This window comes from Condylura cristata, unplaced genomic scaffold (genome assembly GCF_000260355.1).
Source record: "Condylura cristata isolate star-nosed mole 26May11 unplaced genomic scaffold, ConCri1.0 scaffold00004, whole genome shotgun sequence".
Taxonomy (NCBI): domain Eukaryota; kingdom Metazoa; phylum Chordata; class Mammalia; order Eulipotyphla; family Talpidae; genus Condylura; species Condylura cristata.
The window spans coordinates 24,631,631-24,645,765 of NW_004567105.1; the positions used below are offsets into that span (position 1 = coordinate 24,631,631).

The window sequence follows — 14,135 nt, forward strand, 5'->3', positions numbered from 1 at the left end:
ACAGTTAATTTTTTAAAGGTTGATTTATTTATGCATACAGAACTAGGGTACAGGCCAGAGGTGCAGGGGTGGTGAGAGGCTTCACTGGAGACAGAGTGGGGAGAGGTCTGCTGTGCCATGTGGGTCACCTCCCGGGGAGGAGGTCCAACTTGCACTGAAGTAGCCACAGTTAGTTTGCAGGGCTGTGCTTTAGCCTGCTGCACCACCACGGAGAGCCTAAGAACAGTTAACTTTCATTTGAATTGTGAAATCTTATAGTAGTAGCTCATTATGGATGTCTCCACAAAAGTTGTTTCCTATGCCACAAAACCTTAATTTGGAAATTCACTAAATTGAGACTACCAATAATTTGCACAAGTATCAATTTGTATACAACCTCTTCTTGTCATTCATATTGCATTTAAGTTGTGCCTAAATTAATGAAATAATATTTAGGAAATTTTGCATTATAACTAATTTATTTCACATTTCAGTGTTTATACTATGAGTAAATATTTTTTCCATGAAGTTACAATCTCATATAAACAGCAGGCATATTCCAGAAGATTTTGAGGAATTTGGTTACCAGAAAGAAGAGGGCTGAATGCACATATATATGCATCCTTTACTTAAGAAGGGAAGTAAGGGAGAAAAAAATTTAAAATGGTCTGATCTGGGGGAGGAGGTTGACATGTAAAGGCTGTTATGAAAAGTATTAGCTACAGCTGCATAGGATAGAAATGGAAAATAGGGTAATAAGATATGCCCCAGTTCCTAAATAAGTTAATAAAAATGCTGCTTGAAGAACAGCTGGCTTTAGCTGGAGCTGGGATGAAGAAAAGCGTGGCTGCCCAGAGTTCTCTGAATGGAAAATACTAGAGCATCAATGGGGTCAAGAAGAATTATGTAGAATAGCCCAGACACATTTTTTATATATATATATATATATATATATATATATATATGGACATTTAAATTTGTAATTTAGAATTACAGGCATATTCCAGAAGTTTTCGAGGAATTTGGTTACCAGAAAGAAGAGGGCTGAATGCACATATACATGCTTCCTTTACTTAAAAAGGGAAGTAAGGACAATTTCATCATAGCAAGCTTACAATTTGGGAGCTGATGTGGGATTAAAAAAATATATAATATATATCTAGCAACTATTAAAATTTTCTCAGGGCCCTCCCTGGTAGAGCAATAGGTTGGAGCACTGCACTGCGAAGCTAAGCCAAGCCGTGGCTGCTTCAGTCGAGTTCTATCCCTGCCCCAGAAGTGATCCATATGGTGTGGCAGCCCTCTCTTGTCTCACCTGCTGCTCCACCAGCAGTGTACCTTGTTGATCTGCCTGTTCTGCTCCCCACTCTGTTTCTGTTGAATGCTCTCACCACCCCAGCACCTCTGGCCTATACCCCAGTTCTGTATGCATAAAGAAATAAATTCTTTAAATAAAGATTAAATAAAATTTTTCAGACCTGCTTAATTATATTTTAATACATTAATAATATTTTTACTTTTACATGTGATAACAGAAATTCAATGTTCCTGAATTTTTAAATCCATATTTGCATAAAGTATGTACATACTGACATCATAAATATATCTACATGTATTATTGAGGAAATTCATGTAGTGGAACTGAATTTCCTCACTCAACAATGACTCTACTTAGATAATGTGATAATGGAGAGAATTACCCCAATACCAATGCACAGAAATGATTTACTGAATTTCTAAGGTAAGGTTGGCATTACAATCTAGTAGAAAGAGTTCCAGACTTGGAAGAGTTTTTGCTGAAGTGTTGGGATAAATTTAGTAGCCACATCTCATTTCCATCTCTGCACAATGAAATGACTAAAGGAGATTGTCCCTGAGATCCAATGAAGATTGAAGGGTATATCATCTAAAGTTTAAGATCACACAAAGAAATACATCTGATGCATCTTAGTTTTCCCAACCATTCCTACTAGGTACTTCGTATGTGATAAATAACTTCAGCTTGACTAGATAGATTAAAAGGTTCCGCCATACATGATAATAAATATACCTCTGTAAATGAACTTCTGCTTTGAAAAAGACGGAGAAATATTTTCCCTATTCCTCCCACTCTAAGTACAACTAACACTATGGACATTAAAGAAAAAAAATAAACATGAAACATAAGACTTTGGAAGGAGAAGTGAAGGCAGTGTAACTACAGGGTTCCCAACTCAAGGACTAATGCAGTGATGAGTTCCCTGGGTATTCTTTTTGCAAGTATCTAGAAGTCAGTAACCTGGAAATGTCAACCAACTCTGCCAAAAATCAGAAATAAAAACAAGCAGCCTGCACTCTCCAACCAAATCAAACAAACAAAATTAACAAGAGAGTGCAATTTATAAGAACTTTAGACAATAACAACACTATTCTACCCCCAAACCACAGGGGGGGGGGAAAAACCTGTTCCCCCAACCCATCTCCCCAGACTACAAAAGTCAAAAGGAAACCTCGCTATCTGGTTTCATTAGGCAGTAAGGAGGTACCCTAATCACCCTTGATAGGGTGTGGTCAGAGAAGGTAAAATAGGGAGCAGACTTTTCACCCTTTACGGAGATAAAGAAACCCTACCCTTAGCGCAACAGGTTAAGATGCAGCACTGCAAGCTAGCACAGCCACTTCAATGCGAGTTCTATCCCCGGACCTGGAGATGGTCCACATGGTGTGGCAGATCTCTCCTGGCGTGCCCAACAGTGTACTCCATCTATCTGCCTGTTCTGCTCCCCACTCTGTCTCTGGTGAATCCTCTCACTGCCCCTGCACCTCTTGCTTGTACTCCAGCTTTTGCATGTATTAATAAATAAAATAAACCTAAAAAAGAAAAAGAAAAAAAAAAGAAACCCTACCTACCCTTGTGGCAGGGGAACTTGTGGAGAACAGTAATGACACACTCCTTTACAGTCAGGGTTGGGATGTGCCCACAGTGTACAGCCTCCCAATATCTCCATCTATTGAAAGGGGTATTTGGATTTTTAACTGGCCTGTACCCCAGTTCTTGTGTACATATAAACAAATAAAAATACTTCTTTTAAAAAAAATCTAAGAAAAAAATTAAACATTATTCTTTGATGTTAAAAGTTAACAAGCTTGGTTTCAAACATTATTTAGGATGATAAAAGAAAAAGTGGTTTCATGGGGGAGAGATAGCCTTTTCAACAAGGAGAACCAGAACAATTAGACAGTCATAGACAAAATGTAAACCTTTACCTAGGTGTCATGTCTTACACAAAAATTAATTAAAAATGAATTATAGACAGTGTAAATCATAGAACTATATAATGTTTAGAAAATAAGCACAGGATCAATTTTCCAAATATAGGATTAAGCTAACTTGTCACTATAATTGCAACACAAGGAAGAAAATTTTGACAAATTGGGCTGATCAAAATTAGAAATTTTTGCTCTGTGAAAGGCCCTATTAACAGGATGAAAACTTAAGGTACAGCCTGAGTGATAATATTTGCAACCATATATATCTGACAGGAACTAGTAGCTGGAACATGTAAAGAAATTCTCAACTCAAAAGTAAAACAAAAAAACAATTCAGTGAGAAAATAAACAAAAATCACAATCAGAAATTTCTCTAAAGAAGATATGCAATGATAAACAAGCACATGAAAAGATGTTCAACAAATTAGCTGTTAGAGAAAAGCAAAATAAAGCCAGAATATAATAGCATTAGCTACTATCAAAATGACTAAGACAAAAATAACAATACCTGGGCCTGGTGATGCTGTGGTAAAATAGGATTGTTTTACACTGCTGGTAAGAATTTAAAGTGACAGTTACTCTGGAAAAATGTTTGGTATCTTCTTTAAAAGTAAAATATGCAATTATCATATGAATCAGCAATTTATTCTGGTATTTTCCCCAAAGAAAACTCATATTCACACAAACACTTCTATACATCTGTATACAGAAACTGTGCAAAAAACTAAGCAAGTGAGTCAGATCCTCTTTGAAGAGATAGCATTTGATCAACTCAAATGCTCAAAAATAGATGACTGGATCGAGAAGATGTGGTATATACACAATGGAATATTACTCAGCAATCAAAAAAATAAACTCATGACTTTTGCAGCAACATGAATGGAGCTGGAAGGGATCATGCTTAGTGAAATAAGTCAGAAAGAAAACTAAAAACACCAGATGGTTCACTCATAACAGGAATATAAGAGATCAGAAAATAAAAAAAGCAATTGTAATAAAGTAGAAATGAAAAGCAACAAACAACTATAAACCAGAGACATTCTATGGGGGTGGAGAGGGAACAGGATCAAAACTGAGCTGGAAATTGCACATGGAACTATGGTGATGGGACATGGGTGCATTGGGAAGTCCATGGGGATGAAAACAGAAATGAAATATTGTACAAAATGAAGAATGATATAATACATATACATATACATATATATAAATTAAAAAAGAAAAGATAGTGTTTGAAGATAAATTTCAAGGTGAATGTGTGGAAATACAGTAATTAAAGAAAACTGAGCCAGGTTGGAAAGGACTTCATGGGCCACTGACATGCCTGTAGATGTTATTTTTTGTGACTGGGTGATATTTGGTAAATATGCAATGACCAAATACTTTCTATTTAAAGGAGTCATTGCAGCATTTAGAAAAATGGCCAAAAAACAACCATTATTTTTAGTTATTTATGCTGCTTTCCCACTCTAAATTTAACAGAGTTCCCAGTTTTCCCATTATATCATATTCAAACTTCTGCTACATCATGCAAGACTTGAGCTGAGTAAGGCCCACTTTAGTGTGTCAACCTCCTCACCTACCCTCTTTCCAATACAATGCCCTCAATCAAGTCAAGCTCCATCTCCCTCTGCCCACAGTTCTTACATTTCTCCATTTCATTGTGTTTTCTTTGGCTGTATTTAGGATTTCCTACTTAGTCTCCTCTGTATTTTAATCTTAATGTTATTACATATAGTGATCATGCTGTAAGGTGGCTTATCATGAACACTTTAGTCCATTCATAATCTCCAGGTCTCCCTAACTTCCAGACATCCAAGATAGTAAAAATGAAAAGAATGTCACTTGATATGAACAACTGGCATTTTCTCATATTGAGAAATAGCCAAAAATAATATTTTAGACAGTGGCTAATTTATTGAAATATATCAAACTAAATAAAGAGTATTTGTCTATGAAATTCAAGGCTGAAGTCTATATGATTCTCAAGCAACTAATTTACTAAGTCCACTTCCAGCAATTCTAAAGCAACCAAGGAGCAAGAGTCATATTCAACTTCTTCATACAGCCTTCAACAAAATTTTTTTCTCCTGAATTCCCATGTGATAAAATTTTCAAACACACAATTGACTAAAATATTTATGTATGTTTTTATATAATTCCTTTACTAATGTATGCAAAGACATATGACATATCTTTACAACAACAGTGAATTTATTTGGATGTGCAGAGTAGGGATCCCCAGTGCTGTTCAGAACTCAAACTTGGGTCTTGAGCCCTCAAAACAGAGCCTGCACATATTAAGCTATAAAACCAATATATATTGGTCAAATTGTCTACTACTCTACAAGTATAAAAAAAGATATTTCTCATCTGATGTTCATTTTTCAGAAAAACATATTTAATATGTAAATCTGTATGAAAGGTATTTTGTAAAACACTTGAATTTCAATTAGAGTAGCTATGTTAATAGCTGTTTTTCTCTGAATCTGAAACAGGCAATTATAATGTCTTTTGTGCTTTTAGCAATCACTGATGGTTAAATAGAATGTGTCAACCCTCTTGCTTAAGAACAAACAGGATCATACAATTTGTCTGCATGTTTGACTTCTCATCTCAGCGAAGGAGATGGGTGAGGAGAGCTCTGTATGTGGGATGCAGACAAAGAAAAATGTACTTTTGAGTTAGTGCATTTGCAACCCTGAGGAATACTTTTACCACCCACATTCAATCTATTAAATGGTGCTTTACAATGGTATGAACTCTTATAAATTATATAAATATTTTATTTGACATATAAGCTGAAGATAAAATTTAGTCATAATTACAATTTAGACAGTATCTCTACACTGCCCAAAAAGTAGGAAGGCAAAAAAAGTGCATAATAAATACATTTCTTATGGAGAGTCTGGGAAATGGTAGGCAAAGCTTTGGGGAAGCCTGAGAGCTTACATATATAGAATTAAACAGTAAAGGGATATTTACAGGAAACAAGAGTAGAGCAAATGCAAGGAAACTGAACACTTTCCCATTCGGTCCTACGCTACCATTAATTGGAAGCTCAATGGACTTCCCAGTCCCCACATGTAGCTGATATCTCTTACTGCACAAACAGGTAATAAAAAATATAGACACTGAAAAGTACAGTCCTAAAACCTACTTTTGAATGTTTTACTTTCCCTCAATTAAGTTTGGGCATTCATGAGAGCTTATTTTTTTTTATTCCAAATTATTGAACTTGAAGGAATTTTAAATCTACATTGTAAAACTTGCTTCCAGGAAAAAAAAAAATCCAAGTTTTGAAAAGTCAATATTGAATCATCACATTTACTAAGTTTTGAAAATAATATGGAAAAGTGCATATATTTTGAGCTCACCTGGGATTCTGAAAGGTTAAGTCTTGAATGCTACAATATTTTAATTGGTACATACAATTATTTTGATACAAACTGCTGCTAAATATACCAGGTTTGGGACCTTTATCTACACTTAACTTACTGCAACATTTGGCTACAAGAATGGAACCAGCTTAGGCACCAAATACTAATCTCCTCATAAATTCAATCACCATAATGCATGTTTAACAGTGCACAGAAATGACCAAGTTTACACGGGTAAAGAAAAAAAAAATAATCCATGGAGAATGAGAGCGTGAACCAAATTTGATTTTACTTTACGTCAAAAATAAATACAGCCAGTGACTCAGAGTTGACAAAACACTGTGACTAATCATAGTCTGCCATAAATTAGAAGTTTACAATAGCTATAAAACTGTTGCCTTTCAGAACAATGCGTCTCTAGTTTTTGTTAAGATCTCATCAACAATCCATGGGAACTCAGATAAAAGCAAATTATTTACTTAATAAACATTGTAATCATAAATATAATTACAAACTAGTCTGAAAATGAAACTTCTAAATAAAAAAATCAATATTTGTGAAGCAAAAATTAACACACGACATATGAATGACTTTTCTTAATCAAGAAAGGTTTTGTATTTGTCTAGGAAAAAAGTATCTATAATTTTGCCTGATGAGAAATATGGAAACAATATATTGCAATGGAATAAAACCGCGTATGAAAAATTATGAATTTCGTAACAGTTTCTTTCTTCTACAAACATTTCAGTGACTAAAGTGCTCAAGGCTCTCTGTTAGGAACATTTGTAAAGAAAAGATAAATCAGACATAGAACCTACATGCAGTGTGCATACTGTGGTTCTCAAATTTCAATACTGTATCACCCACATCTCTTGCTTAAATGGAGATTTATGAGTCCTAATTCCCAAATTCTGACCCCATTAAGTCTGCAGCAGGGTCTCTGACCAATGTCAACGTACATTCTGGTGCAGAGTCACAGATGAAACTTTTAGAACATGGGTTTTTAACAACACGGAAGTGCATGCAACAACAGCACAGTGCGTCTAAGAACAGCCTGGTCCATTGGTTTAGAATCCTATCAACCTCCACTCAAGTTTTATTTTTTAATTCAAATTGGATTATAGTCTACTTTATGAATTCCTGTAACCTAAGCTCAGATGGCCCTATATTAACTACACATTGCTACTTTGATTATGTGCCTCAGTTACTGATTTTCTGCTGTGTTCCTATGACTAAGCAATTGCCTTGAGCACCAGTGTGTTCAATAATGAGCACATGCATTGTCAGAGTTCTGAACCTCTCATTTATGTCAGAATGATTGCCCTGTCTTTTATACTTTGGTTTTCGAAGACTCAGTTCTCTTTCAATGATAAAGACCATTTTACCTGGTGCTAGACCACCCGGATGCAGACCACCTGCCTGGATTTGGCCATATTTCCTTCTCTCAGACTCTACAGAACAATGATCTGTTGCCCACCCACTGAGAAAACACCTGTCACCCTTTTCTGGACTCCTCTGACATTATTTGTCTCTCTTCACTGCTACATTATCACCTGCCATCAAGAGTAATCTATTCCAGTAGTTTTTAAATTACAGAGCATTGAAATCACCCAGAGAGATGCTTACATATACAGATTTGGGGAGTTCAGCTCTCAATGCTAAAATTCAAGTCTCTGTGAAGTTCAGAAATCTGTACCTTTAAAGCTTGGCATACAACTGAAGACTAAAAATTTATGTTGGGCTTTTAAGAATGAATACAACTGTATGTGACATAGAAAGGGAGAAAGACAATCAAGTGAAATAACAAAGAACAATCTGCAATGGGAAAGTGTTTAAAGACTAGAATTAAATCAGTTATTAACCTATAGTAGGTGCTCAGTAAATGTTTTCTTATTTAAATAAATAAATATATTTCCATAAATAAATGAAGTGAAATGAAATGGCTAGTGGTGAAGGGACCTTTCAATAAAAAGTTAGACTCAAGCCAGACTAACTGGTGATGAATTCTGGCATATATTTTGCTGATGATGAGAATAACATTTGAGGTATTCCAAGATATTTCCTACACATGATGCATTTTACTATTACCTCTACGCTTCAGATAACCAAATTAAACATGTCTAATCCTTATACTCTAGGTAATAAGTTGCACCTGCCATCAAACAAAATTACACACACACACACACTGACCTATACAGTATAAATTGTATGTTAGAACCAATTTGATCAAAATGAGTAGGAGAAAGATGGAATTGATGGGTATGGGTAGGTTGGATCAGTTGGTTAATAAGGTTACCTAGAGTAATACTGTAAGAAATAACAAAATATACAATGGGGATATTCAAGTTGGAGAAGAAGGGTCAAATTGCAGTGCCATGGCAGGAATCAAATTGAGAAGATTTGATAATGTATAGGAGAGGTGGAGGGAATAAGTCACACAAAACCATAAGGCTGGGGTGTAATTATTTGTCAAAAACAGGCACAGAAGGCCCTCCCTGGTGGCAGGTTAAAGGACAGCACAAAGAAGCTTAAGCCACTTCCGCATGAGTTCTATCCCCGCCTGCCCCGGAGGTGACCATATGGTGAGGCAGACCTCTCCTGACCCACCCGCTGCTCCCCTCAGCAGTGTACTTCGTCAATCTGCCTGTTCTGTACCCCACTCTGTCTCTAGTGAATCCTCTCACCCTCCGCATCTCTGGCCTGTACCCCAGTTCTGTAGGAATAAATAAATCATTCTTAAAAAAAAAAATAAACAGGCATAGAAAAGTGAGGAAGGTGAATTCATGTAATATACAGCCCATTTGCACAGGTTTGTAGTTGATATCCCAAATAGGTCCTCAGCTGAAATTTTCTGACAATGTGTGTTTGTGTGGAAGAAAGAGGGAGAAAGAGAATAAAATGCAAGAAAGAGATGAAGTAGAAGTAATGTTCTAGAGGGGACATGAGACTGAAGTTAAAATGAGCAGCCAGATCCCTTCAAAGAAGACAATGAGATCCCTGACCAAGTACCTGGAGAACTTAAATACAGACAGGGTAATCTTAATGTGAAGGAGGATGCGTCAGTGTTATCCATATTATTACAAAAATAAGTAATAGAATATTGTGGAGCAACAGATTTAGAAAAGGTGAATTATAACTAAATATGGTAGAACCATTTCTGTATTTTTCTAGCAATATTCATCAATAAACAATATTTACCATCCCACAAAATGGGATTTTCCCAGTACTAGGGATCTAGAAGGTGAATCACAATATCATGATTTGAGATCTAAGGAATAAGTGTTAGGTGTTGCTGGAAGACATCCAATCTAATTGGCTAGGACAATCATTGAAGTTTGAAGAAATATGGCATTGAAACGAAGGGGAGGAAAGGATGCCGATCTGGGTGTTGAAATTGGGGAGATTTATCATGTCTTGGAGTTTGTGGTTTAGTCTCCAGCATAGAAAAGTATAGTAAAATCAGGTGATTTCAAAAGCAGGGAGATGCTGAAAGATGTTTCTAAAATATGGGATTTGGATGTCCTAAAGGTAAAATTTATGTCCCAGAGTTCCCAGTAAAGAGGACCTGCAAAAAGGGAAAAAATCCGGTTTTCTCATCTATGAGGGAGTCTAATATTGGAGGAGGAAAAATAACAAAGATGACTAGGACAGAGAAAGGAAGAGTAAGAGTTTTCTTCTCTGTAGATCACAGCCTACGGGCGTGGATATTTTTATTCATATAACAGCAAGATAAAAGTTGACATATAAGGAAGTAAAGAGGAACTGAGTCTGCTGAATCTGACACTACAGCTATAGAGTTCAGCAAAGTATCTATACACTCATCAAAATCAATTATGAAAAAAATGACATATCAAAAAGTTTTCATGTTCATTCCCTGTTGTAAGCTATGAAACAACATAATACAGTAAATATGAAGTTTTATACAATGGGAACTATATATTTTGGAAACAAAACAACCGATTTTATGTCTTTTTCCTTTCTTCAATCTGGCAATGCTGTGGAGAAGGGTCAACATACTACACAGCTGGGACTAGGTAACAGAAGAAATTTTAGAAAAGAATGTGCTGTATTTCTTTAATACATGTTTTGTCTTTTGAGATAAATCTGCTGTAGAGATTACAAATATATGTCATCGCTCACAGTTATTTACCTATTTCAGATGAGTTGCCTACTTCAGGTTAGTCGTTTCATGGTAGTTACCTGTTTCATGTTTATTTGTTACCTGTTTTGTGTTAGTTAGTTGGGTCATGTTAGTTACCTGCTTCAGGCGGTGTGATGATATTGCATGTATTTTCTTCACTTTCACCAGCTGAAGTCGACGCTCTGACTTTTAACACATATGAAGTATTGGCAAGAAGTTGCACAAAAGTGTACATGTGATCCTGGGGTGAGACTTTTGTAGAATTCCTTTCGATGGTTATCATATAATACGTAATTATTCCATTCGCCTTTTGGGGGGGATCCCACTTCACTAAAGCTGATTGCCAGCTAGTTGCTTCACACTGTATATTCTGTACAATATCTGGAACTTTGACAAACAAATGCTCACAGTTAAAATTTATAAAATTTATCCACAATATCCACATTTAAATGCTTTTTCCTCTGTAAGATAAAGGTATCAAAACTACAGGAGAATACTTAGGACATGTGTGACATTTACAGTTAAAGAAAAGCCCACTTATGACTTGATCAATGGTTCTAGAAATTAAATAACATTAATTATTTGCTTTTTTTATGTTCAAAAACATAATGGTAATTTCATAGACAGTTGATAATTTATTTAAATTTTATTTATAACCCTAGATTTTGTGAGTATCTACATCATTGACTCTGCAAACCAAAATAATTCATTAGCTGCTATTATAGCCCTGAGAAGTGAAAATTTTCTTCTAACCAGCAAAACCAGAATTTTCTGGCATGAAATTGTCTTTCCCATTAAAATTTATACTGGTTCACAGAGCACTGGTTAAAGTTCCTTGAGTTTTTACTAACTTGATATATTTGTCAATATGAAAATGTATTTTCTTTCTATATCTGACATTTCTACAGAATCTTTTTATGACAGGTATTTCCTATAAGCATGTCTACTCTTCAATACATATGAGAAGCTTAGTGTTTTAATTCAGTTTCTTCACTAATTTGCTAAGGTTTTCCAAATAGTAAATCAGAGCTTGGATTCAAATTCAGACAAAATGACTTCAGAGCATGCACATTTATCTACTATAAATACTTTCCAGTTGGCCTGTTTTATAGACAGGAGATTAAAAAAGCTTTAGTAGTCATAAATGAATGCAGAAGTGTTTCATTTATCAGTGAGTGGTCTCCACAATTTCAATTTAGAGATTGAATAAATTCATATGAAGTACATCCAGAGGTGCAGAGAAGAAATGATTATAAAAGGGTCTTGGGTTCATTCAAGAATCATTAACTTAAAATGTGAGGAAGAGGGGGCCTTTTTAAGAGAAGTCACACTAATATTTAGTATAAAATATAACACTTTAGGTTCAAAAACTGTGTCAAACCTGATTCTTCGGTTGTGAATTTCACTATATTGCTAAATTGATTGCCATTTCCAACTTTGGTAAAGGCAGATATGCTTATAGAATAGGTGCTAACTGGTTCCAATCCAACAAGTTTAGCTTCAGTTTGAAAACCTGAAATATTCTGAAAAGCAGAAAGAAATTCTTAATCACAATGCATCATCAAAAACATATCAGTGGAGGGAAGAAATATTTTAATATATCAAAGTTACACCTTTTATGTTTAACCAATGTCTTAAGAACTGGCATTTTTAATTTCAAAAAAAAAAAGCAATATTCGGCTTTTCTTATGGACCACTGAGTGTGTTCAGCTGACTTGACAAAGATGACTGGGTATCTACTCAGTTCTGGAGAATTTGTCATTAATGCTAAAAAGAAAAAAATAAGCTAGAATAAATGTTTTCATTTTGTTTCCAAGATTCTTACCTAGAATTATATCCATTAATTTTTTAAAAGTTAAATATCTAATTGAAATCCATTGTATGGGTGAATACCAATACCTGATTTTTCTTAAATTCACTTTTTTTTTTTAATACTCAGTAATACCCTATGTAAATTCATTTGTTCACCCTTTGCTATATACTTAGCACTGGGAACAAAGCCTCTGTTTCCTTGAAGTTTATGTTATGAGTTTTCCCAGATATGTGTAAATGTCTAATTAGATTCAGTCTTTTTAGAAAATGAGAAAAAGAACAACACAGTTATCAATATTGCCTAAGCAAAGATTTGCCTTCTCATTTATCATCTTACCAGATAATTTTACCATTAAGTATAAAGTCTTCATTGAAATATAGTTAAGAAAAGAGTGTTAATCAGGTATCCTTTATGGGTAGAGGATAAAATAATCCTCCCACATGGCATAATTTTAACATATTGTGTTATGTTTGACCAAAAAATATAAATCTTTGACATATCTGTTACATAGTTCATTGGCAGAAATTTAGCAAGTGTACTGACTCCTATATCACCTAGTCAGACTCATTTTAAATTAATCTCTTGCAAACCAATGTCATACTTGAGTGACTCTGTATGATACATGTCCTGTCATTCTTTCATACTTACTACTATAAAACATACTACTAGATGATCAAAAAATTATAAACTTATATGTTCCCTGTCATTAGGAATTTTCATATTGTTAAAAAGTCTATAAACAACTATTTACTGTGCAGAAATTAATTACAAGACAAGCAACTATTCACTTTGGTTTGAAAAGACAATTATTTACAGAAATGATGGCCGTTGAGATTATATATAAGGTAAGAATGACAGTAACTTACTGGATAGCAAACAAATTTATAAAATAAATAAGTTTTAAAAGGGAGATATTAATTAAGAAATGTTTATAAATATATCTTAACAGGTTTTTTACTGGATAAATAACTTATTTTTTAAAAGATTTATTTATTTATACATACAGAACCGGGATACAGGCCAGAGGTGCAGGGGTGGTGAGAGGATTCACAGAGACAGAGTGGGGAGCAGAACAGGCTGACTGATGAAGTACACTGCTGAGGGGAGCAGTGGGCAGGTCAGGAGAGGTCTGCCGCGCCATGTGGGTCACCTCAAGGGCGGGAATGAACTCATGCTGACTTAAGTTCAGCTTCTTAGTGCCATGCTTTAACTCATTGCACCATCAGGGAGGGCCCGGAAAAATAACTTCTCAGACTGCGTATTGAAACCCAAGTTACCAGCAGACCTATATTTACTGATTTCCATTTGGACCACAGATAGATGGGATGGCAGAACAATTGGAGTGGTTCTAGAATTACCCTGCCTTTATAAACCAGGTACAATTTGAAAGACTAAAAAGAAAAAATAACAGAAACTGATACTGTCAGGACAAAGGAGTAGATAAAAACACAGAAGGAAAATAGGACACTATAAATGAAAAGAAAGACAAATAGAGGAAGCAGGCAGCAGAATAAAATAGAAAAGCAAGGGCATGAGAGTACATTTTAAGGAATAGGAAAGAAAATGATACTATGAA

At 35.0% G+C, this 14,135-nt stretch overlaps 1 protein-coding gene across 1 annotated transcript in view; it reads right to left on the bottom strand.

The window, feature by feature from the left end:
- Positions 1-14,135, bottom strand: part of PTPRQ (protein tyrosine phosphatase, receptor type, Q) — a 156,842-nt gene that overhangs the window by 85,449 nt on the left and 57,258 nt on the right. The window contains exons 24-25 of the mRNA XM_004675857.1: positions 12,128-12,269; positions 10,864-11,133 (exon numbers count right to left, since the gene is read on the bottom strand). Of these exons, the coding sequence (XP_004675914.1) occupies positions 10,864-11,133; positions 12,128-12,269 (412 nt within the window). The remainder of the gene's footprint in view (positions 1-10,863; positions 11,134-12,127; positions 12,270-14,135) is intronic.